General features: G+C 41.1%; 2 protein-coding genes across 14 annotated transcripts; one reads left to right on the forward strand and one right to left on the reverse strand.

The window, feature by feature from the left end:
• On the reverse strand, positions 1-2,707 carry LCMT2 (leucine carboxyl methyltransferase 2). Its single transcript, XM_054452157.2, has one exon. It carries the CDS (start codon positions 2,705-2,707, stop codon positions 647-649), a length of 2,061 nt encoding a protein of 686 aa, XP_054308132.1. The 3' UTR covers positions 1-646.
• On the forward strand, positions 1,754-26,182 carry ADAL (adenosine deaminase like). Of its 13 annotated transcripts, none has more exons than XM_054452158.2 (13): positions 2,341-3,081; positions 4,103-4,203; positions 5,508-5,631; positions 7,162-7,388; positions 7,916-8,046; positions 8,864-8,924; positions 12,507-12,594; positions 15,219-15,300; positions 18,137-18,263; positions 19,301-19,381; positions 21,190-21,328; positions 23,213-23,313; positions 24,024-26,182. In XM_054452158.2, exons 4-13 carry the CDS (start codon positions 7,326-7,328, stop codon positions 24,216-24,218), a joined length of 1,068 nt encoding a protein of 355 aa, XP_054308133.1. In that variant the 5' UTR covers positions 2,341-3,081; positions 4,103-4,203; positions 5,508-5,631; positions 7,162-7,325; the 3' UTR covers positions 24,219-26,182. The 13 variants fall into 13 exon arrangements, with proteins under 13 accessions (XP_054308137.1, XP_054308133.1, XP_054308138.1 ...); XM_054452163.2 differs by having other exon boundaries at positions 2,562-2,790; positions 4,103-4,222; XM_054452164.2 differs by having other exon boundaries at positions 2,569-2,790.

The raw sequence follows: 26,182 nt of genomic DNA on the forward strand, positions 1-26,182 counted from the left end.
TTGAGGCACCAAAAGTTTGCTTTATTGACACTTATAAATCTAAATAAATATGGAACCAATAGCAAAACATTTAAAAAGTATGTCGTTAAAGGAAGTCCTGTTTCCTGTTAAAACTATCCGAGTTTTCCGTTGCAATAAACAGGACAATGTTTTAATCAAACTGTGACTGTGTTCATTTCAGGTTTCCTACATGAAGAATTAGGTCAATACTACACTCCTTCAACTATATTCAACCAAGGATCTGCGTGAAACTTTTTCTAAGGTACCATCTCAAATATATTCAACCACGGAACTGCATGTAACTTTTTCTAAGGTACCATCTCAAATCACAAGGTCTGGGATTGGGAAATTGTTTTACTTTACTAAAGACCACTGTAACTCAATAAATGAACTTAGATTAGAAAATTAGAGGAAGACCACTACTACTCTCGGACTGCATGGCCACTATCTTCAGCTGTTTTCTGTAGTGATTGTTTCTAGGTATTTTACCTATTTTACCAACCTTTTTCACTTTTTGCACTGAATAGTGCTAAAGGAAAAAAAGGATGGGGAAAGGAGGAGTGGCAGTATCTATAGCTAGAGGGTCGTCCTATTTGTGGAAAACTTTATTGTCTACTTTAGTGGGTCCTGAATATTAGTCCAGTCCTTACTGCCCAGCACTTAAGGAAGAAAGGTCTAATGTGACTGTATGGGGGTTGAAGTAGGTACCAAAGGAAAAGCAGTTCCCACCACCTCCAAGGAGCAGGAGCTGTTGCTCTTCAGGAAGAAGGATACTAGTATGGTTGTGTAACATTAATGGCCATGGCACATATGTTGTGTCAATCTGATACTCAGAGCTCAATCCTGTAGTCAAATTGATCACAGTCACTCCAGGAAATGAGGAGGAATGAATCCAGATCCCTCCAACAAGTAACAGCTTTCCATTGAGCACATGAGCTGTGTGGGAGTACCTTGGGGTAATGGGAGGCTGGATGTCTACTGACTCCCAGAGGAATCCACAAGAGATTGGTCTCAGAAAGAGCACAGAGTTCAATGGCTCCTCAGAAGCCCCGAGACCTCCAGCAATAAGGGCTCCCCCTTGCCAAGTGCAGGCACTGTGAGAATGCCGGGCTTCAGGTACTTCTCCCTCCACTGGGATCCTGACCCAGGCCATTGTCCCTACATGTAGGAAATGCCAGTCACTTAGTACAGGTTCCAACACGCTTCGACCCCCATACACAAACAAATATTCCTGATTCTGACAGGACACTTGTGTTGTTGAATGCCGCCAACAACACAAAGTGGAATCATCCTTTCGGCCAGCCTTTGTTATTGTCACTCGCAGGTCCTCAGTGTTATTATCTTCACTCTTACAAAAATGAAGCTGCAGAGCCCCCAAGGCTGGACTTACTGGGGACAGTCTCCCTCCCAGAACCAGAACCCGACTCTCTGAGAGTCTTGTCATGGTGTGATAAAGGCGTCCATCCCACTGAACTCCAGTCCCACAACTGCCTATTTGGCTGCCTTTCCATTCAGAGTCACAATCTCTTGAGAGCAAGTGAAACTGGCTCACTCGGCAGTGCCGCCCCTCCTGCTCTCCAAATCCTCCTGCACTGAGAATAACGTCCGGGCTCAAGAGGACAGAGGCGTGGCCATATCTCTTCAGGTTTGGGACCTGACCCTCGCTACTGACTACACTGGCAGGGAATACCCCTGAAGGCGAAGCAGGATTTACGCGAGGAAATGCCCCTGAGGATGGAAACACTAGGGTGTGGGAGAGGGTGTCTCCCCTAGAAGCTGCCAGAATGAAATAATGGGCGCACTTCAGATGCCACTCTTCAAATTCGTCAAAGGGTTCAATATTTTCCACCCGCCGGCGCTCTTCTGCGGGGAGAAAGCAGTGATAGAATTCATTCATGTCCACGGCACGGCAGGCGGTCCAGCCAGCTTGAAGGAAGCGGCGCCGCTGCGCCTCCACGTCAGGAAAGCGCTCCAGGCCATGCAGGGGAGAGTTTAGCTGCCGAAAATGTTGCAGCATGAACTGGCCAAAGGCGTCTTGAGGCCTCATCTGCTCATAGACCACGAAAAGGGCATTAGGAAAACGCTGGGCTGCCCAGGCGATAAGGGCCGCGGCACTCTCCGGCTCGAGGTAGGTCAGCACCGCCTCGGCCAGGAGCAGAGTGGGTGAGGCTGCGTCGAGCCCCGCGGCGCCCAGGGCCTCCTCCACTCGCTGGAGCTGCCGCAAGTCCAGGCCCAGAATGCAGTAGTCTGCGCTCTCAAAGCACAGCGCGGACGCGGGCTCCCCCCTCTGGAAAGGCCCGGTTAACGCGCACAGCTCTGGCGTCTCTCCAATCCTTTCTGCTTTGCGCCGCGCCACGTCCGGAAAATCCACCTCCCAGACTGCAGCCCGGGCCAGGCGGCCCGCGGTTTTCAAGCGAAAATACAGCGAGTCGAAGCCGGCGCCGAGAGACAATATCTGCGCGCGAAGCGCTGCCTGGGGCGCGCCAGTCTGCTCCAAAAAGGCGCGCACGCAGTGACTCACGGCGCGTGCGCGGACGTAGTAGCCTCGGTGAATGAGCGGGGCGCGGCGCGCCGCGCCCGGAACCAGCAACGCGACAAAGGGGTCCTGCACATACCCGCGCGCGGCCAGGGAACGCTTGCTGAGGGCGCTGCTGTCGTTGGTGTTCTGTACCGCGCCTGCCCGACGCTCGCGGCTCCGGGGGCCCATGGCCAGAAGAGTCTCAGGAATGGCAGTCTGTCACGGTTGTGAGCCGCCCCTTGGTTAGCACAGTACACACCTCACGGACCTCGGTAGGGGGAAAAAACCACCCATACTCCTGGACTTCCCCTTCCTCCGGCACTGGTGCGTCACTTCCGGGAAGAGCGCATCTGGCCAACCAGAATTGAGGAGGGTATAGCCAGTGCTAAGTTCGCTTGCGGCTGACCTTTCTTTTGAATGTCCTGAGTTACGTTTGTCCCAGAATACGGTCCGCTACCGCTGTGACATGAGTGTTAGGGAAGGCGGGTTGTCACGTTTCTACAAGCCTTCCAGTCAAAAAGGAAACCTTGCCTAAGTCCTCGTAGTTGAGAAATCTCTAAGAGGTGAGTCTGTGGGGACTGACGACCTGGGTCTGGTAAGAGCCAAGAAGGGTCGGCACCACGGACCTTCAGTGGGCAAGGATTAGTTAGCTTCCTTGGGTGCTAATAGTTGCTGATTTATTTAATGCTCTCACAGTTGTAAAAGAGAACCCCATTTAAAACTTGAAAACAAGTCACTAAGGCCAGGGTGCAAACTGAAGAAACCGACCTTTACAAATAATTTATAGACACCTAACAAGAAAACGTTTCCCCACAGATATTAGACTGTTGATTCCCTTGTATTCCCAGCCCTATGTTAGACCAACGGTGAATAAACCCCTCAGCCTCTCTTTCTCATCACACCCCCTTCCACTTGGAGAATTCTGTGGATTTTAAAGTAGTGTTGAATATGTCCCCAGAAAGGGGAGTCACTGAAGAGAGGTGATTGTTCCCTGTGATATGTTCTGAGCTTTGTTTTTAAGGAGTAAATCCAGGTTGGACTTCAGAATAATCATAAAATTTCTAAATTGGGTGTCTGGGAGTCATCCATAGGAACCCACTTCCAGAGACATTTAGGAAATTTATCATTTGTTCACTGAGATTTGGTGACTGACTGGCTGAAATAGAAAAGGAAATCAGATAACTTTATGGTTAACTACAGGTGGTACTGCATAATGGTTAAGAGCGAGTTTTGGAGTCCAGCAGATTTGGATACTGGAGTCAAGAAAAAGTTTCGTATTTTCCAATGTTTTCTTGTGGAATAAAATGAAATAAGAAAGAAAAGGTTTGGATCAGGATAAAGATTTGGTAATTGAAAAGTGACATTTAGATTTGGTGCTTAAAAGCTCATTAATGGCCTTAGGGAGAGCAGTTTCTGTGGAGCAATGAGGGCAGAATCCATGTTTCAGTGAATAGGAGGTGAGTTAAAGGAGGTATCCAGTCTAAATTATTATACTTTCGAGGAGCTTAACTCAGAAGGAAAAAAGGGTCAGGGCAGTGGCTAAAGAATACTGTGGGATAAAAGAGTCTTTTGTTTTGTTTTCAGGTGGAAGCAAATATTGCACATGCGTGTTGGTCCTGTGAGGGAAACCAGCCAGTGGTGAGGGAGAGGTTGAAGGAACAGAAAAATGAGAAGATAACTCACTGGTAGAGTAACTTGGAATAGGTAGAAATGGGATCCTGGGCACATATTAGTTGTGGGGATAGGAGAATGAATCCTTTATCTGTGACTCCTGATGGGGTAAAAAAAAGATTATGGATAATCATAAGCTCAGGTGTGAGGTAGGGCAGAGAGAAAAAGAAGGAATTTACACCTGATGGCTTCTGTTTTCTCTGTAAAGTTGGTGGCAGAGTTGTCAGTTTAGTGTAAGGCATTCAGATCTGATGGAACATTTGAGGAGTTTGAGAATTGCTTCTGAAGGGATTAGAAGAAGGGCTCACCTATGCCTGCTGGGTCATTGGATCCTCACCTCTAAAATGAGATTAAGTACTGCTTTGTGAGGTATCTCAGGGTTGATTGAGGGGCAAATAGAAAAAAAAAATGTTGAAGGACTTTGAAAAATACATAGCACCATAGAAACAAATTTATTTAATGACAAGTTCCTAAAATGTGGATGTTATGTCAAAAATACTACTTGTTTTGCAAAGACCAGATCAAGAAAAGTAATTGAAGAAAGAGAATGGAGCAAAATTTGTGATTTCGATGCCTTATGATTTAGGCCGGGGGAGGGGGGCCGGCATTTAAATCTCAATTTATTCTTATATAAAATGGGGATAATAATACCTCAGGGGTTGTTGTGAGGATTTAAACAAAATAACTATCTAAGACACCACAGTGCCTGGCTCATGGTAAGTGCATAATAAACAGTAACAAATTTTTTTTTATTCTGAGTTCCCTTTTAGGGGAGTAGGTGGGAACATGAAAAAAGTTCCCTGGGAGACAGGATACTTACTTCTGGCCCTGCTCTAATATTGATGAAGTATTACTAATGTGGATCTTATCCCAATGTTTGTTGCCTTCCGTCCCAGACCAAAACCAGTCCAGAAAGGTTAAATTTGACATGGCATGCTATTGTTGATAGCCGTGTTTTAGGCAAAGAACAACAATTTTTTTTAATATGTAAAGATTATGATTGCTTAGTTGCTTTTTAATTTCCATAGGTTAACATTGTAGCCAGTAGGTCAGTAAATTTACTCACAGCTAGTTAAAGGTCAGTCTGGAGGATGGTTTGAATGGGGCACAAATTAAGGTCAGGATCCTGGAGTAAAATTGAAAATCTGGCCGGGCGCAGTGGCTCGCTCCTGTAATCCCAGCTCAGGCTGGTGGATCACTTGAGCCCAGGAGTTTGAGAGCAGCCTGGGCAACATGGTGAGACCCCATCTCTACAAAAAAATTTTTATATAAAATTAGACGGGCATTGTGGTGCATGCCTGTGGTCTCTGCTACTTAGGAGGCTGAAGTGGGAGGATCGCTTGAGTCTGGAAGCTTCAGACTGCAGCAAGCTGTGATCGTGACACTGCACTCCAGCCTGGGCAACAAAGTAAGATCCTGTCTCAAAAGAAAAAAAAAAAAAGGTACGTTTTTCCATTTTAATTAAATCATTTATGTTTTTCGGTAGAGATATTAAATGCCATTGATTAAATAGTCCATCTTTTTCATTTTTTACTATTTATTAAGCATTTACTATGGCATTACTTTGAAATGCCACGTTTATCTCATACTAAGTAGGCCTTTCTATGGATTTCTATGGCTATGTTTAGTCCTGTACAAATTACTTTCTTTATTGTACATTTTAATATCTTGGTAATTTATTTAACCCCACTCAGTATCAATTTATTGATTTTCAATACAGTAATATTTCACAAAGTTATTTCAAGGATTAAAGATAACATTATTAAAAGTGCATGTCACATACCTGTTAGGTTCTGAATACATGGAAACTGTTATTCTTAAACATCATCCTCATTAATATGTGAGAACCCAGAGAGTCAAGGTGGCCACTTTGAAAATCACTAAATTTCACTTGGAATTTTATCTTCACTTATAAACCACTTTCAGAGGTGACGGGAAATTATGATTGATTTATCACCTACAGTGTGCTAGGCACTGTGCTAAGTGCTAGAGTGGTGGAATAATTCGAAGGACCTGTCCTCAAGGAACTTACAGTCTGGTGAGAGAGAAAGACAAGTATATCAGTGATTGAGATATCAGTGTGATTAAATGCTGAGTTAAAGGCAGTGACTGGCTCATGTGGGAACATAGATGAGGGGAATTTAAAATACTTTATTAATCATCACTGCTGCTTTGCATTTTTAATGCCACTTTTGTAAATAAAGAAACTGAAGCCATGAAGGTAAGTGACTAAGGCCTCACAGCTTCTAACCTGTAGAGCTGGTAAAAGGACAAACCTAGGTCCGTCTGACACCAGTACCTCTGTTCTTCCTTTATGTATTTTAAACAATTCAAAATTTAAAATTTTATTTTTGGCCGGGCATGGTGGCTCATGCCTGTAATCCTAGCACTTTGGGAGGCTGAGGCAGGTGGATCACTTGAAGTCAGGAGTTTGAGACCAGCCTGGCCAACATGGTGAAGCCCTGTCTCTATTAAAAATACAAAAATTGGCCAGGTGTGGTGGCATGCGCCTGTAATCCCAGCTACTTGGGAAGCTGAGGCAGGAGAATCGCTTGAACCCGGGAGATAGAGGCTGCAGTGAGCTGAGACCATGCCAGTGTACTCCAGCCTAGGTGACAGAGGGAGACTCTGTCTCAAAAAAAAAAAAAAAAAAAAAAATATATATATATATATATATATGTATGTGTATATTTTATCCAAAGTAGGCCTTATAAAATTTTGAATTTTTGAAGTCGTTGTATAGAAGGTGCCAATAGTTAAGGAATATACTCTACTAAATGTCAGGTTTTAGTACACCTCTTATAAGCTTGAGGTCTTTTCCTGTTTCCAGTTTATGTTGTTTACTAATCATTTTCCCACCTTAGACACACTTAAGTTAGTTTTAGAGGAGCTTTTGCCTTTTAAAGAAAAAATTAACAAAATCCCGTTTCTTTGCTTTTAACATCTGAAAATATTAACATTTGTTAAAATAGGTGAAGCTGAACCCAGATCTACACATACAGCTAATCTTACCAAAATGTGTGGAAGTAAAGCAATCTGAAGGAAATTCAGTACCATACAATTTACTGACTGAAATACATCATATTGCTCATACCAAGAATAAGAGTGGAGAAGAACCATTTTTTTTCCTGCTAAAATGATAGAGGCAGAAGAGCAACAGCCTTGCAAGACAGACTTCTATTCTGAATTGCCAAAAGTGGTGAGAATTCAACTACAGAAATCTTGAGTGGTTGCTAATTGTAATGACTTTGATGTTGCTTCTTTTCATCAAAGTAAATTTTGGCTGGGCACAGTGGCTCATGCCTGAAATTCCGGCACTTTGGGAGGCCAAGGCAGGTGGATTCACCTGAGGTCAGGAGTTTTGAGACCAGACTGGCCAACATGGCAAAACCCCATCTCTACTAAAAATACAAAAATTCGCTGGGCTTGGTGGCATGCCTGTAGTCCCAGCTACTCAGGAGGCTGAGGCAGGAGAATCGCTTGAACCCGGGAGTCAGAGGTTGCAGTGAGCTGGGATCGCACCAGTGTACTCCAGCCTGGGTGACAGAGGGAGACTCCATCTCAAAAAAAGAAAAAGTAAATTTTGTAGGCAAAATTTGTAAACTTTGTTATGTAGCTAAATCTAGTAAGCAGTTTGCCCTATTGCAAACTACCAACATTAAGTACCTGGTAAGATGCTATGAATCTATTGGATATTTGATAAGTTTTACTGGTTGTATCTCTTAGGAACTTCATGCCCACTTGAATGGATCCATTAGTTCTCATACCATGAAGAAATTAATAGCCCAGAAGCCAGATCTTAAAATCCACGATCAGATGACTGTGATTGACAAGGGAAAGAAAAGAACTTTAGAAGAGTAAGTGTGGGGAGGTTGTGGACATACTCCTTTTTTTCTCTATCAGTATTTTGAGATTGTAAGTAGTATGTAAGAATTCAGATTTTAGTAAACAGAAATAGGGTTGGCATCTGGCGTGGAGCATATATCTTAACATACAACATTTTTTTCCAGCTGTTAGACTGTTGACAGTATTTCTAGTGATTTCTGTTGTTTGTGAAATTATATTGGGATATTCGTTCTTTTTTCTTTCTTCTTTCTTTTTTTTTTTTGAGACAGGATCTCACTTTGTTGCCTAGACTGGAGTGCAGTGGCGTGACCACAGATCACTGCCGCCTCGACCTCTGGGGCTCAAGCAGTCCTCCTATCTTAGCATCCCAAGTAGCTGGGACCACAGGTGCACGCCACCATGACTGGCTAATGTTTTTTGAATTTTTTTAGAGATGGGGGTCTCCCTATGTTGCCCAGGCTGGTCTCAAACTCCTGGGCTCAAGCTATCCACTCGCCTTGGCCTCTTAAAGTTCTGGGATTACAGGCATGAGCCATTATACCCAGCCTGGGATAGTCTTTAGATTTGAAAATATAGGCATATTGAATTTCCCCATGTCAGGGGTGGGTTAGAGAAGGGGTACTATTATTTCCCACTTAAAAATATCAGTAATGTTTTATTTTCAATCATTTGATTATCTTTCCAGATCAATGTAATTTTTGAAACATCTATTCTGTAGTTCTTTGTAAATATAAATATATATTTACTATTAGCCTAAACTTTAGTTCATTCAGTTAGTGAGTTTCTTTGATGACTAGATTATGTTAAAACTTTTCATTCACGTTGCAGATGTTTCCAGATGTTTCAAACTATTCATCAGCTTACTAGTAGCCCTGAAGATATACTAATGGTAAGACATGAAGGAATTTTTAGAATGGTTTAAAAATTATGAAGTAATTTCCTTCCATTATTGCACATGGCCTTTCATCTTTGCTCTCATTAAGAGTGATGAAAAATGTTTTCACTATTACGGCAACTCTTTTCAAAACCGATGTAAGTCATTTGCCTAAGAGCTAGTACAGAAAAACTGTGTTTCTTGTAAAAGATATGAGGAAAGAACCATGAAGAGCATCTTCTGTAGGATAGAGGATGATATGGAAGAGAAAATTTGGTCCTGTTTTTCATATATAACATATATATATGAAATATTAGGGCTGGGCGTGGTATCTCACGCCTGTAATCCCAGCACTCTGGGAGGCCAAGGTGGGCGGATCACAAGGTCAGGAGATTGAGACCATCCTGGCTAACACGATGAAACCCCGTCTCTACTAAAAATACAAAAAAAACAATTAGCCGGGCATGGTGGCGGGCGCCTTTAGTCCCAGCTACTCGGGAGGCTGAGGTAGGAGAATGACGTGAACCCGGGAGGTGGAGCTTGCATGAGCTGAGATCATGCCACTGCACTCCAGCCTGGGCAACAGAGCGAGATCTGTCTCAAAAAAAAAAAAAAAAAAAAAAGAAAGAAATATTAGACCACAAATGGGGATATCCTTAATAAGGCATTGTCTGTATTGCATAGGAGACTTACTGTATGGGTGGACATTATAGAGAAGGAAGAAGTTCAAGAAGAGCTTAGAGATTAAGTGATTAATCCCTAGGGAAATTGTGCTTTCCCTCTGAGGGCACAAAGGATACCACTGTGTTCTCTTATCTGAAGCTCCGTGATACTAGAGTCTGACGTGGAAGATTGTCTTCTGTATCATTGATCTGACTAGGATGGCATTTTAAAATGTTCTCTTTCTAAATGGAGAGAAGCAAAATTGTGTCAGTGATCTTAACCAGTAGAAAAAAAATGCAAAGAAAGTATAACCTGTGTTTCTGGAGAGGTAACTTTTGACTGATCAAGCAAAAATTTTCCTCTTTGGTAAAGACTGATCTTCATGATAAGTGGTAAGTAAATTAAGCACCTTTTAGAGGAGAGGTAACTCTAATAGTTTCGTTCAACAAAAGTTGACTGAGTGCCCACAGTGTTCCAGGCACTGTGCTAAAGTCTTAGAGAGATTGACACAGTTTCTGCCCCTGAGGAATTTATAATTAGGTTGGAGAGACAGACCCATAAGCAGATACTGCAACATAGTGTGGTAAGCTCTGCATTAGACACACACATAAGGATTTATAGGGAACCAAAAGGGCATTCTCTAAGCAGCGTCTCAAAAGATACCATTGAATATTGCTAAGAATGTCCACCACAGGGGCCCTGGTCTCACTTTGCTGATGAGTGTTATAGAGCAAAATGATTAAATTTAAACTTTGACAGTTTAATGCTCTATGGGTATAATAATGGCATGCTTGTTGCTACGTTCATTTCAAAATGAAAGTTGAAAAGCTTTATTGAATGAGGTGAGTAATAAGATTCTGTGCATTTGACCTAGTGCTACTAGGTGGTTCAGAGGGTGACAATGGGGTGCCCCATATGATAAATGAAACGTCTATGAGAGTAAACTAAGAGATTGTAAATGTAGAACTGAGTGTGAGGGAGATCACTTAAAACTCTAGTCAAGGTGACCTGGGTATAATCTCAAAGGGAGGATTGGAGTGTGGCTGAAAAAATGATACTCTTTATTACATGTACCAGACATTATTCTTAGGACTGCTTTCAGAGTAGGTATTTTTATTGTTCCCTTTTTGTAGATGAAAAAATAGGCTTAAAGAGGTTAAGTGTAACTTGCTTAAGATCACACACAAAGAGTAAGTGACAGTACTATCTGGTTGCAGAGCTCATGCTCTTTCCCATTCAAGCTTATACAGTCTTAGAGAGGTTTGAGTAAGTAGGAATTTAACTAATTGTGATGTACTTTGTCTGGAAAAAGAATTTGAATAGATATTCTCAGTCCAGCGCATAGGAGAGGAAAGCCCAAAGAGATGTCCTCAGTACCTACCACACTACCTGCCGCACATCACAGAAATGGCTAAATCTGGCAAACACAGATGTAGACCCCAGGGAAATGTTCTTGGATGTGGGTTAGGGATGGTTCTGTAGGCTTCACTGTGGCCTAGATAAATCTTCCTCCCTTTGCTCTTGCTCCATACTTGTTAGTTTTTCATTGTTCATTTGGTTTTACAGGTACCTAGCCACTCAGAAAGAGGGAGCCTTGGATAGTAGTCACTGAAAAGGACTACTATTTCAAACCCTCACTTCTACCCTATTCCTCACTGTCAAACAGCTTTCTGCATTAGTCTCATGTGAGCTGGGGTAGCTGAGTGTGGGTCTGTTCTGTTCTGGGGCAGTGACAAGATTCAGATTCCTCAACCTATTAATACAAAGATGAGGCCACAATTTTGTGGTGTCAGTGACAGCAAGAGGGAGTTCCTGGAGTAGCAGTGCCATGGGGCCAACGCCATTCATGATGGCATGGAGGCTGCAGTATCATGCTCCTTGGAGGAGGCAGCAGTGGTATCTTGCTTGGTCCTGGTGTTTCATGTGATTTAGAATGCAGATGTATTATCTTTGGCTGTGTATTCTCAGAATCTGGGTCTTTAGACCTCTTGATGAAACTGAGCTACCCATTCCACTTACATTATACTAAGTTCATTTTTGTCTTTAGTGGAAAAAGAAAAAAGAAGAGGCCTACAACTTGGATTGCTATGAATTCACCAAGGTAGTGCCATACTGTTAGGCACTGTATGTACAAACAGCCAGCCCCTCTTGCTTTGCCAGGACACTGCGCTCACATGCTTGTGTGTGTGTAGTCAAAGCAGATTAAGATTAGGATACCAACTGTAAGGACTCATTACGGCAGTTTGTCACAGCTTCGCCAACCTAGCCTTTTTTTCTTGTAGATTTTTTAGGATTGAAGGCAAAAAGGAAAAACCTCCTTCAGGAAATCCTTCAGGAACTTTTGGATTATTGAGATTTGCACTAAATTGGATACAGTTTTACTCACATTTATCACCTACTTTCTTTGCCCTAAGTACTTCTCAAGAAAATTTAACCCTGCCAGAATTTATTGAAAAATGTAACTTATTCCTAAATAACTTGAATAAAAACCTTAAGCCATGACTTCAAATAGCACATCAGTAATACCTAATCATTTTAGCTGTTTATTTCTGTATGTGCATTTCCTAGCAGTCTACACATATAGATGGTTCCAGCTGGTTTTAGTTTTGCGCCATTTCTCTATTTTATCAATCTGCTATTATAAATACTAGGAAATAAATGTTTAAAAGGGGGAAAAGAAACAAACGGTGTAGCTGATGTGCAGCTTGGGATTGAATGTGGGAATGAGGGGTGATGGGAGCGATTGGAAATATTGCAGCCCTGCATAGTCTCCATCAGGGATGTGACAAAATGGATAATCTCTACCACGTGAGAAACTCCAACATTACTTGAAAATCAAATTTAATGAATAAAATAAAGCTGTAGCACTTGGCACATTCATTGGGACCCTTACACAAACATTATCAATATTGTGTATGTTATCTTTATTATCAGGTCACAAAAGATGTCATAAAAGAATTTGCAGATGACGGTGTCAAGTACCTGGAACTAAGGAGCACACCCAGAAGAGAAAATGCTACCGGTAGAACTTATACTTCTCAGCAAATGTACTGTCCTTTTCCTATGTGCTTTGATCACTCACATGTTTGTGAGTGGGAATATGAAGCACTAACTTTTATACTATTGTGTTGTTCTGTATTTCATTGAACCTTTAATCAACAGTCCAAGTCCTCTCTCTGATATACATTAATGATGTTCATTTTGTTTGTTTTAGAGACAGGGTCTTGCTGTCTTGCCCAGGCTGGAGTGCAGTGGTGCAAACATAGCTCACTGTAACCACAAACTCCTGGGCCCAACAGTCACCTCAGTCTCTAAAAGTGCTGGGATTACAGGTGTGAGCCACGGTGCCCATCCTGATGTACATTATTAATGAGTGAGTTATTCTTAAGTAAAAAGTAGTAAAATTCCAGTCAGGCATTATCTGTTTAAGGAAGGAAACAAAGGCCAGTTTCTTTTGTTCTTCATTGTTTAGTTGTTTTCACTCTGAGAAAAGGATACCTGCTCCTTATGTTTGCATTGTCACAAGCAGAGGCTGATTCCTGCTCCCTGCATCACGGGCACTTGTGAGACAATGCCATTGAGTGGATGCAGAATCATGTTTTATGGTAGTTACTAAAATGTAGGTTATTCAGTCGCTTCTCAGGGAATAGTTTCTTAGGCCAGGAGCAAGCTGTGATGTGGTAAAACCTCTCTGGATAGAGATGAGATCTGGCTATGGTCTGGAGGAATTTCCTGAGATCCTCCTATAAGAGCAGCATCAGGAGACATTGGGGCCCTCTTAGCACCTTGTTTATGACCCAAAGAGACCTAGGTCGTCTTGTTTCCTGATACGTGTAGCTCAGTAATCATTTGGGGGTAAAACTTTTGAAACTATTATTGTAAAGTATAAGTGTTTACATAAGATAAGGAGAAGGCTCTCATCTTGCATTTTTGAACCATAGAATCAGTTCCGCGTTGTACTGGTGAGAGCAGTGAAAGGGAAGGAGAGAAGAGCCAACTCATAGGGCTCTTTTAATGGAGTTTCAAAAGAAGGGTATTAACCTACATACGCAACAGTAGAGGAATGGTTAAATAAAGGCTAATGGAATATTAGGCAACTGTTACAAATACTGGTGAAGACACTTTAATGACGTGAGAAAATACTCAGAATCATGTTAAATGACTGAACTGGGTACATATATACCTAGTAGTATCTTCTCTATTTAAAAATGTGTATATGGGCAGAGTGCAGTGGCTCATGCCTGTAATTCCAGTGCTTTGGGAGCTGAGGCAGGAGGATCACTTGACGCCAGAAGTTCGAGACCAGCCTGGGCAACATCATGAGACCCCCCACCTCTATGGGCTCCAAGGGCTGCAGTGAACCATGATCATGCCACTGCCCTCCAGCCTGAGCAACAGAGAGAAAAAGGTCTCTTGAAATAATACATAAAATAAATGTGTATATGTGTACTTAGAAAACAGTAGTTATCTCTGGGTGGTGGGATTATTTTTATTTATTTATTTTTTTTGAGATGGAGTCTTGCTCTGTCACCCAGACTGGAGTGCAGTGGTGGGATCTTGGCTCACTGCAACCTCCGCCTCCAAGGTTCAAGTGATTCTCCTGCCTCAGCCTCCCGACTAGCAGGGATTATAGGCACATGCCACCACACCTGGCTCATTTTCATATTTTTAGTAGAGACAGGATTTCACCATGTTGGCCAGGGTGGTCTTGAACTCCTGACCTCAGGTGATCGGCCCGCCTCAGCCTCTGAAACTGATGGGATTACAGGCATGAGCCACCACACCCTATTTTTATTTTTATTTATAACTTTATGTATTTTACCAGAGACTTTCCACCAAACATAAGCATTTTATAATCTGGGTAAAAGGGTATTTTATTTTACCCAATGTAGCCTTAAGAAAAAGAAAAAAAGGTATTTTACAGGAGGTTGCTCTGGAGAGTGCTCTTGCAGATCCCCCCAGAGAGCAGAGCACTCAGACTTGGAAGAACATGCCTGGTTCCCTGGATGAGAAACACTAAGCCCGAGCAGGATTGAGGGGAAAGGAATCCAAGTTAGGACTTTTTTTTCTGGACTAGGAGGAGAGAAAATATCCCTTTTTTTAAAAAAAAAAAACAAACAGGACGGGTGTAGTGGCACATACCTGTAATCCCAGCACTTTGGGAGGCCAAGGCGGGCATATCACTTTGAGCCCAGGAGTTTGAGACCAGCTTGGGCAACATAGCAAAACCCCGTCTCTACTAAATATCCAAAAGCTAGCTGGGCGTGGTGGTACATTCCTGTAGTCTCAGCTACTCAGGAGGCTGAGGTGGCAGGATGGCTTGAGCTCAAGAGACAGAGGTTGCAATGAGGCAAGATCATGCCACTGCACTCCAGCCTGGGTGACAGTCAGACCCTGTCTCAAAAAAAAAAAAGCCTTTATTTTTTTTCATTTCATTTCTCTAACACTTCATTTTCCCCCAATTTTATTAAAATATAATTTGCATTTACTAAAATGTACCCATAAGGGCCATGTTTTCACTCATGTTTAACCATGCCCTTGTCATAGCATAAAGTGAAAATGTAATTGTTCATATAGGACTGCTGAAGGTGAGGGATGAAATAGTTGATGATCTCTTTACATGTATTTTCTGTGTGTCCTTTCCAGGAATGACTAAAAAGACTTATGTGGAATCTATACTTGAAGGTATAAAACAGTCCAAACAAGAAAACTTGGACATTGATGTTAGGTAAGAAAATTGTACCTTAGTAGTTAACATTTACAAAAACAGAATGTGAATTTTTACTGTTTTGATCATGGGTGTAATGGATTTTTTTAAATTAATCATTCATTGATTTATACAATAGAAAAATAAAATCAAGAACCCTGTTGTTTAAAGTGAGAACACAATTCTGAATTTATTCATAAGGCAATAAAATTCTGAGTATTTTTACATGAGTAAAGTATGGTGTTCCTTTGCCATTAAGCTAAAATGAACTTCTTACTGTGGCCTACAAGGTCCCACATGATCTGGCTGCCTCTGTTACTTCAGCAGCTCATCTAGACCACTCCTCCTCCCTTATGCGTGGGCCTGCTGTCTCTTCCTAAAATAAGCAAAAAAGACTGTCCCCCTTCAGCACCTTTGTTTAGTATTCCCCAGAACACATTTCTACCAGATTCCTGCCCAGCTGGCTGGCTGGCTTCTCATTATTCAGATCTCAATTTGGCTGTTACTTCCTCAGAGGGGCCTTCCTTTACCACTCTGTCTAAAGTGCCCCACTAATCCTCTAGTCACCCATCTATTTTCTTTATGGCATTATTTGTAACAAGATAAGGAATTATCTTGTGTTAGTTTGTATATATGCCCACCCACTAGAGTGTAAGTGTAGTGAAGCCAAGGACCTTGTTTTTTGATTCACCACTACATCTTTAGTACTTACCACAAAGTAGGTACCTAGTATGGGTTCAGTAAAGCCCTAAATGAAGAAAGAAAAAAAGCTAGCTGTATAGTTTCGGTCTATAAGACTCTAAAAATTAAGCTTAACTAATAACCCCAATAAAAAACCAAGCAGAAGACAATAGAATGCAGAGAAGAAAACATACAAAGAGCTGGTAGACGTATAGAAATACAGAGAAAACTACTTAATTCATTAATCATATATTACAATACTGTTTCAATAGGCTAAAAAAAAGTAATAGCCAGTGTTTGTAAGTTACACACTGCTGGTAAGCATATGTAATTAATAAAACCTCTTTAAATCCTGCACTGGTACACAGGTAAGGGGGGAAAAAACCTCTCTAAAGAGCAATATATGTCAAGATTTATAAAAAAGTTTTTCCCTCTGACCCAGTAATTCTGTGCTAGAAATGCATCCTAGGAAATAGATTGATTTATGCATAAGATTCCTTATTATAATGTTATTTATAACAAAAATTAGAAAATAGCCTAAAATATCCAGCATTCAGAGGATAATTACATTATGGTATGTTCATATGATTTATACTATTTTCTAACATTATTTTAATGGCATGGGAAGTTGCTAAGTGAAAAAAAAGATACAGCATTTTATACATAGTTGATCTAAATTTTGTAAATAAATAAATGAACAAATGCTAAAGGAATTTATTTTGTCAATAAATAGTAAACTGATAACTGCTTTAAAAAATTATAGGGGTTCTCTGGGTATTCAAGAAATATTAACAGGCCAAGCACAGTGGCTCATGACTGTAATCCCAGAAATTTGGGAGGCCACCATGGGCAGATCACCTGAGGTCAGGAGTTCGAGACCACCCTGGCCAACATGATGAAACTCCGTCTCTACTAAAAATACAAAAATTAGCCAGGTGTGGTGGCAGGCACCTGTAATCTCAGCTACTCAGGAAGCTGAGGCAGAATTGCTTGAACCCAGGAGGCGGAGGTTGTAGTGAGCTGAGATCACGCCATTTCACTCCAGCCTGGGTGACAAGAACGAAATTCTGTCTCAAAAAAAAAAAAAGAAATATTAACAGAGATTCTCTGGGTATTCAAGTCTTTTTTTTTTTTTTTTTTTTTCTTTCTTTTATTATTATTATTATTATACTTTAGGTTTTAGTATTCCAGCTAATATTTGAAGAATGAACTTTTATCAGATATGTGATACATTTTAGAAAGAGAATATTTCTAATTTTGTAACCCCTAATGAAATAATGGATCACAGCCTCCTAAGAACACACCACCACCAGTTTACTCTTGCCAAAAAATGGAACCTGATCTGCCTCTGGACTATATAGGAAATATAAGAAATAGGACAACATGTTAAAGGCTGGGCATGGTGGCTCACGCCTGTAATCCCAGCACTTTGGGAGGCCGAGGCGGGCGGATCATGAGGTCAGGAGATCAAGACCATCTTGGCTAACATGGTGAAACCCCGTCTCTACTAAAAATACAAAAAATTAGCCGGGCGTGGTGGCACGCGCCTATAACCCCAGCTACTCGGGAGACTGAGGCAGGAGAATCTCTTGGACCTGGGAGGCAGAGATTGTAGTGAGCCCGAGATTGTGCCATTGCACTCCAGCCTGGGCGACAGAGTGAGATTCCGTCTCAAAAAAAAAAAAAAGAAAAGAAATAGGACAACATGTTAACAACACAGGGATACAATCAACAAAATCCAGACCGTGGAAAACTTTGTACGACAAACAACTTAATTTCTTCAACAAATAAGTTACAAGAAAAGCAGAGTGGGAGGTGGGAGGAGAGGAAAGAGTGGTTGTAGATTAAGAGAGGCTTAGAAGATACATTGACTTACACAAAGTGTGGACCTTGTTTGGATCCTGAATCAAACAAACTGAAGAAACAAATACAGGAGAAGAAAAACCTCAAAAGACAACTAAATCTGAACAGTGACTGGATGCTTGATGCTATTTAGGAATTCATGTCTCAGTCCATATGGCAAAGTAAAATGTCATATTGTCTAGATTCAGTCAGGCTGTACTTTTCCTAGTGAGATGTATTACACGTAGTCTGCCATCTCTGTCTGGCTGTACTCAGAATTGTCTTTTTCATCTGTGTCATATTAGTTTTCAACTCTGTCTTTCTTATGTTAAAGGTATTTGATAGCAGTTGACAGAAGAGGTGGCCCTTTGGTAGCCAAGGAGACTGTAAAACTTGCCGAGGAGTTCTTCCTTTCTACTGAGGGTACAGTTCTTGGCCTTGACCTCAGTGGAGACCCTACTGTAAGTTATTTTTCCTGCGTACATTTTAATTCTAAAAGGTAGAATCAGTTAGTGGGATAAGGACTAGCTTCGGGCATCTTGCATTGCATTCTCCAGAGTGTCCAGCAGACACTCCATTCTGTGGATGAAGTCCTGTTCTGCCCTGGATGACCAGAATGCCTAGAGCAGCTCTCATCCAAGGTTCTGTGAAACAATTAAGTACCCTAAAAAAAAAAAAGAGTTGCCTGACTATATGACTATTTTCTCCATTCTTCTAAAGATGGTGCACAACTAGTCCCAGACTATATGCACTATAATGTAATTCATTACATACAATGGATGGATGTCTTAGGGTATTAGGGCTTAACTATCTCATAGATAGTTGAGAAATGTTGACTTGAGCTTCTTGAATGTCAGATTCAAGCAGAAATCTTGATATTTGGGGCTGGATAATTTGTTGTGGGGCTGCCCCATGCATTGTAGGATGTTTAGCAGCATCCTTGGCCTCTACCCACTAGATGCCAGTAGCACTCTCCCAGATATGACAACCAAAAATGTCTCCAGACATTGCCAAGTGTCCCCTGGGGGGCAGAATTGCTCCTGGTTGAAAACAACTGAATAAGAGAGTCCCATGAAATTGATTCTTATGGCTTTGTCCAAACCTGGAGTATTCTGCCCTTCTTTTTATCCACCTGTTTAACAGAAGTGTTTTGAGTAATCATGAGAGTTCCTGAGTCAAGTGAGTGAGTTCTCCTTAGCTCTGGATATCTAGGTGTCCTTCCAGGCATAAAATTTGGTGACTACTGTATCCAGCTTAGCTGACTGACCTCAGTTTACTGATACTAGACAAGATTCTCGAGGGCAGGGACTGTGCCTTTGCCAGCTTTGTATTCAGCGAAGTGGCTAGCACATTGTAGGTGCTTTATAAACAAGATGTGCAAATGAATTAATCTACTATTATTTTTTGCTGCCATTATGTTGTTTATTGGAATGGAGTACTGAGTTCCTCAGTTTTCCCAGAATTCTCATGCATCCTCATTTTAACTTTTATCTTTAAGGTAGGACAAGCAAAAGACTTCTTGGAACCTCTTTTAGAAGCTAAGAAAGCAGGTCTGAAGTTAGCATTGCATCTTTCAGAGGTAAATAATATTGTCTTAGGCTAGAAGGGACAGATTGTGATAGAAAATAATAGGGTCATTTGTAAGTGACTAGGAATAAACCGGGATTGGAAAAACATTTTTTTAAAAGGGAAAGTAGAAATATTTTTAAGTCTAAATTTAAAAATACATGACTTGCTTTAGTCTCTACTGTTACTGTTTTTATCCTTTTGTGGTTCCTGGGAGTGGCTGTTGACTCAAATGCCAGCCGTGTCATTAAAAGCAGTTTAATGACGTCTTGCTAGAGAAAATGCATGAATTTCCAACATCAGTCTTGTCATTGGCAAGCTGACTCTAAGGAAAGCCCAATTTATCTCACCTGTCCTCATAGTAGAAGGGACCTGATTGTATCACATCCACTGGCAGTAAAGGAAGCAGCTCGTCATTTTACAAAGCCCAGCAAAGAGGTCCAGTGCCCCTCATCAGCCCCAAGCTCACTGGTAGCATGAACGTAGTGACAGATAATTGCTGGGAAGTAGTCACTTTCTTAAGCACATCCTTGTGAGGCAAACCCCTTGTGAGGGACTTTGCTGCAATTTTCCCCATTTTATAAATGGATTTATTTTTTACCTCAGTACTTCTATCTATTTAATTATTTCTTAAATGCAGAAAATAATACTTAGTCTACTTACCACACAGTTATTGTATTAAAGGGGTAATGTATAAAGGTTGAGTAACATCATGATTTAAAGATTAGGGAAAAAAATCAGAACCCCTTGCCAGTACTTGTATCTTTCATGTCTATAGCAGAAGGTCAGTAATCTAGTGGCAGGACTTAAAATCTAGAATCCATGTTTCCACACTCTTAACTCAAAAGACCTTTCATCCACGGGACATCCTATGGCTGACCTAACTGATGTGTGATAGAAACTATTGGTCATTATAAGGGAATAGCATGTGTGACAGTGATCAGTTATCTCTGGCCTTGTGTGCAACATCAGAACTTGTTCTTTAACTTAGTTTCTGTTGCTTTTATCATCCAGTCCATCGGATATAAAACATTTCATTTAAAAATGTTCTGAGCATTTGTGTTTTGGGCTATCTAGGAGATAAAGAGCACAGCCAGACATTTTCATGGTGATTGTGGTATGTACATAGCCAGCCTTGTCAGAATCAAACATGATGAGCACACTATGTGAGGAAAGTAACTGGGCCCTGGAGTCAGACTGAGTTAGGTTTCACCCTTATCTCTACCATTCACTAGCTCTATGACCTTGGACAACTTTTTTAAAAAAATGCTTTATATTTTTAACTATAACAGTTATGTATACCTGAAAAAAATCCAAGTGTCAAGAAGGAAAATAATTAAAAATTAAAAGCCCAATTTCTATTTTTTTGCTTCCCAGAGTTAATACTATTAACAGTTTTGTGTTTATATTTTTTCAGAACTTTTTATAATATATATGAACACATGTCTATAACAGAACACACATATACATATGGAGTTGTGAAGTTTTATTTTTTGAAAATTACTTAATTTTTCTCAGGTTTAATTTCTTCATCTTAATACTTTTTAAGATTCTTGTGAGGCCTTAAATAATTTGTGTGAAAAGGCACAAAGTAGGTTCTTAATAAGTGTTTATTATTATCATCGAAATGAATCTAGAAGAATATTGAGGAAAGAATGAGAAGATAAAAGGGCAAAGAGAGCTAGGAAGGCAGAAGTAGTTCAGTTTTCCAAAAGGTCTGCATTAAGTACTATTTAGAGGAGCAGGGTACCTAGCTATAGAAAAAAATACTCAAGAACCACTGAAAGAGGCCATTGATCCCGTTTCCTCCCGTTTCTTTAGATTCCAAACCAAAAAAAAGAAACACAAATACTCCTGGATCTGCTTCCTGATAGAATCGGGCATGGAACATTTCTCAACTCTGGTGAGGGAGGATCCCTGGATCTGGTGGACTTTGTGAGGCAACATCGGATACCACTGGGTAAGGCTTGTAGTTTCAGGTCTTCCAGATGACTCTCTGTCCCTCCCCCAATCCCCAGATTGCCTGGGGATTCTAGAGAAGTACTGTTCTAAAAGTACGAACGTCATCTAGCTATTAAAAGATGGAGTGTGTGCTTTCTGAGCCTTATTTAAAACAGAAAGCTTTAGCTTCCATTAGAATATAAGCTCTATGAGAGCAGGGCCTCTGCTTGTCTTATTCATTTGTTACATTCTCCAATGCTTGGAACTCAATAAGAATTTTTTAAAGGAGTAAAGGGTCATCTAGAATTTTGAAATGACTTTAATGAAATTGACATGTGTTATGAAAATATGTAACATTATTTAAAAATTAAACATGGAAAATCCCAAGTATATTTTCACATGTCTGTTGATCATTACACACTTGATTGTCTATGTGTTTATGAAGTGCCTGCTTTGTTGTCATTGCTGTCGATAGAGCAGTACGCAAAACAGACAAGATTTCTTTCCCAAGAAACTCATATTCTAGCAGAGGGAAGACAGTAAACAAATATACAAGGAAGTATCAGTGTTCTGTGAAGAAAATTAAATAGGCTGATATAGTAGTGATTGTATAACCACTTAAGATTGGATGGTTAGGAAAGGCCTTTCTAAAGAAGGAAAAAGTGGTTGACTGCAAACCATTTTACAGAATGATCAATTTGCTATATTTACCAATTTATAAAAATGCTTGTGTGAGTATGTTTTAACTATAGAGTTTTCAGCAATTCATAATGGACGAGATTTGGTAAGGAAAATTTTAAATATCCACAAAAGTGGAGAGAATGGGAACCACTGGCATAGTGATCTTACTTGGTGTGGTGGCCTAGCTCTGCTCCCAACAGAGGGGGCGGTTTGGGTTTGTCATCCATTAAACTGAGTGAGCCTGTGTTGAGGTTGCCTTACTCAAGTGAGCAGATACCATCAATCAAGTCAGTAAGGTATTTTACTCTGGCTGGGGAGCCTGGTAATATTTCCAGGAAGGAATTTGTTAATAGTAGGAGTCATTCTTCTTTTTTTTTGGAGACAGAGTCGCTCTGTCACCCAGGCTGGAGTGCAGTGGCGCGATAGCTCACTGCAAGCTCCGCCTCCTGGGTTCACGCCATTCTCCTTCCCTAGCCTCCTGAGTAGCTGGGACTACAGGCGCCTGCCACCAAGCCCGGCTAATTTTTTTTTTTTTGTATTTTTTTAGTAGAGATGGGGTTTCACTGTGTTAGCCAGGATGGTCTCTATCTCCTGAGCTCATGATCCACCCGCCTTGGCCTCCCAAATTGCTGGGATTACAGGTGTGAGCCACCACTCCCGGCCAATAGTAGGAGTCATTCTTAAAATGGACTTAACTTACCTAGAAGCAGAAGGAAGTGAATGGATGATTGTCTGGGTGAAAGCGTTTAGGGGTTCTTAGAAGCCATGGCAAAGTCTCTGCTCATTCTTAGCTCTTTATAATGCTCTCACACACAGTGCTACAGTTTTCTTACCTTTGTTTTGGCTTCCACCGTTAGACCAGGAGGGATTGCAGTAGCTTTTCAAAAAAACCCTTCTGTTCCTATCATTGATAATTCTCTGCTTTTTTCATCATGACATTCCTCTTTCCTCTCTATTTTGGTCAAAGAAGGAGAAGTGCGTGGCTGTAAAAGGGATATTAATTCCTTGCCTGGTACCTCTGTTGCCATAAGTTGCAGCACATACTTCCTGTACAACTTCACTAATTGAACTACAAATTTTCACACATAAGGAAAGGTCGACTTTGTAAACTAATAAACTACTTTAGCAAAATTTGGAAATATTTCTCGTGTCTACTTGGTGAACACTGAATGAGTTCACTTATTTGCTTTTAATAAGAGATTTTTTTCCCCTTTTCATCTAGAACTCTGTTTGACCTCAAACGTCAAAAGTCGGACAGTTCCATCTTATGACCAGCACCATTTCGGATTCTGGTACAGCGTTGCCCATCCTTCTGTGATCTGTGTAAGGCGTTCCGTGTGAAGTACTTTGCTCCTTTTTGCTCCCTGAGTTGCATTAAGTCAGATGTTCACTATCTAGCTGACCGCCTTGCATGCCTGAGGATAATGCCCAAGTAGAGGAGTTAGAAGGGACCGGGGCATGGCTGGGTATGGTGGCGCACACCTGTAATCCCAGCTACTCGGGAGACTAAGGCAGGAGAATCACTTGAACCCAGGAGGAGGAGGTTGCAGTGAGCAGAGATCATGCCATTGCACTCCAGCTTGGCTAACAAGAGTGAAACTCCTCTCAGAAAGAGAAAAAAAAAAGGGACTGGGACATGAGAGGCTACAGAGGGCCAGGGTGACTCTGGTTTGGCTCTCTAGCAAAAGGTACTTGAGAGGACTTAAAAACAAAAACAAACAAACTGATGCTCTGCACCCACCCCATGAGATTCTGTTTTATTTGATCTGGGGTGAGTCCTGGGCAGAGATAGGCTTTAAAACTCCTTAGGTAATTTTAATATACAGCCAGAGTTGAAACACTGCTCTGGTATCTTTTCTTAAAGTATACATAAATCTGTTTAGTTACAGCTATGCATAGATAAATTTGTAGGCCCTTGTTTAGACTCTTGAAAGAAGCATAGTAAATAGGAAAATAGACTCTAAACAAAAAGATGGTTGTTTTTGAAAAATCCTTCCTTTTTCATTTTGAAACATTCTTGTTTACATTGGCAGACTGATGATAAGGGTGTTTTTGCAACACACCTTTCTCAAGAGTACCAGCTGGCAGCTGAAACATTTAATTTGACCCAGTCTCAGGTGTGGGATCTGTCTTATGAATCCATCAACTACATCTTTGCTTCTGACAGCACCAGATCTGAACTGAGGAAGAAATGGAATCACCTGAAGCCCAGAGTGTTACATTTTTAAGCTATAATGAGGTGAACTACTTCTGAGTATGTGTTGCAATCAAGGTCCTGCCATATCCCACTTAGTAAAACAGTCCACCACTCCTTTGAAGCATAGCAGCCAAGTTCCTTGGGCTCTATCACCAGCACCTTATACGTGGCAGGTACTCAGTAAATACGTGTCTTCAACTGACTCACAAGCTCTCAGGTGCTTACTGGGTGGGACTTGACTGTTGTTGCTAATTAAATCCCCATTCCACCAGTGATTATTGTGACTCAGCAGTCCTTCCCTATTAGTGATCATAAAATTTCAGGGAAATCAAAGTTTCTCATCAGGAAATGTTTTGGAATTACTAGTATAAAGTTAGGAAAGTGGGGAAATTAGGTTACTGCGGAGACCTTTAAGCCTTCTAAACAGCTTATATTTTATTGTGCATACTTTAATCAGACTCCCTTCACTTGCTTTAAGTTTTTAAAAGTATTCCCCAGCCGGATGTGGTGGCTCATGCCTATAATCCCAGCACTTTGGGAGGCCAAAGTGGGCAGATTTCTTGATCCTAGGAGTTCAGTAGCAGCCTAGGCAACATGGAGAAACCCTGTCTCTACAAAAACAAAAAAACAAAAAACCAGAAATTAGCCAGGCATGGTAGTGCACGTCTGTAGTCCTAGCCACCAGGGAGGCTGAGGTGGGAGGAGACCTGAGCCCAGGGATGTTCGAGGCTGCAGTAAGCTGTGATGCTACAGCACTCCAGCCTGGGCAACAGAGTGAGACCCTGTTTCAAAAAAAAGAAAAGTATTCTCCAAGATCCCAAGACCATTGACACCAGGCCACATTGTATACCAGGGATTTATGTGAATGCCTAGGGATGACCCTAGTGACAGATAAAGCTAGGTGCTGAGATCTGGTTTTGCCCTCTTTATGATTGCTCCATCAGTACTAGAAAGTGATTGAAGTCATTGCTCCAGTTTTGGAAGAGGAGAGAATAACTGGCTGAGGGGAGAGAAAGACAGAAATAGCTGCAGCTTTCTTTTTTTTTTTTTTTTTCAACAAAGACTCTCACTCTGTTCCCCTGGCTGGAGTGCAGTGACATGATCACAGATCACTGCAGCTTTCAGTTTTAAAACAGCTTCCATTACATTTTCTTTGTGGAAGCTGTATTTCTACCTTAGTACTCACTTTCTGCTCGGTCTAAAAGATACCTCTGGTAGTGGCAACACTGTGTTAAGTAGAGTTCATTGGGTCTCTTGTAACCCTACCCCTACATAGTGGACCACTGGTGCAGGCTTACATAAACACACATACTGTGGCCACTTCAGCTGAAGACAAGGGACAAACTAAGATAGTTCTGAAAGGTAAAAAAACAAACAAAAAAAAACAAAAACAAAATTATTAGATTTTTGATCTATTATTAGATTATTAGATCAAGTTATGCTTGAATTGCTTTGCTCTTTAGAATGTGTATTTTTGCCTGGTATCAGAAGAAGTTAAGGCTGATGACACCCCTAATTTAAATTACTAAGGGTTTCTGATAGGTTTTCTTTCTGTGATATTGTAAAGTATTTATTTGGTCTTTGACCCTGTTTCCTGGCATACTGCTCCTAAAATCCTTAGAGTCTCCAGAGTGATGGCTTTTTGTATCTAATGAGTTGACTGCTGGCTGGCAGCCCCTAGGGGCTGGTCACTGGAAAGACAAAAGCATGATTAGAGTTGGGACTTTCAGTCCTCCCCCAAACTCTTGGGAGAAGGGCAGAAGGTTACCAGTGACCAGTGGTAATCATACCTTCATAATGAAGCCTCCATAAAACTCCAAAAGAACAGATTTCGGAGCACTTCCAGGTAACTGAACATGTGGAGGTCCCTAGAAGGTGCTGTACCTGAAGAGGGTATAGGAGCTCCCTGTCCCTTCCTACATGCCTTGCTCTATCCATTTCTTCATCTCTATCCTTTGTACTGTCCTTTATAATAAACCAGTGAACCTAAGTGTT

Source organism: Pongo pygmaeus, chromosome 16 (genome assembly GCF_028885625.2).
Source record: "Pongo pygmaeus isolate AG05252 chromosome 16, NHGRI_mPonPyg2-v2.0_pri, whole genome shotgun sequence".
Taxonomy (NCBI): Eukaryota; Metazoa; Chordata; class Mammalia; order Primates; family Hominidae; genus Pongo; species Pongo pygmaeus.

Excerpts from the sequence above, each read along its gene's own strand:
- LCMT2 (XM_054452157.2), bottom strand. The coding sequence starts at position 2,707 with ATGGGCCCCCGGAGCCGCGAGCGTCGGGCAGGCGCGGTACAGAACACC.
- ADAL (XM_054452162.2), top strand. The coding sequence starts at position 7,326 with ATGATAGAGGCAGAAGAGCAACAGCCTTGCAAGACAGACTTCTATTCT. Across the intron at positions 7,389-7,915 it reads ATTCTGAATTGCCAAAAGTG|GAACTTCATGCCCACTTGAA; the intron begins GTGAGAATTCAA and ends TGTATCTCTTAG. Across the intron at positions 21,329-23,212 it reads GCAACATCGGATACCACTGG|AACTCTGTTTGACCTCAAAC; the intron begins GTAAGGCTTGTA and ends CTTTTCATCTAG.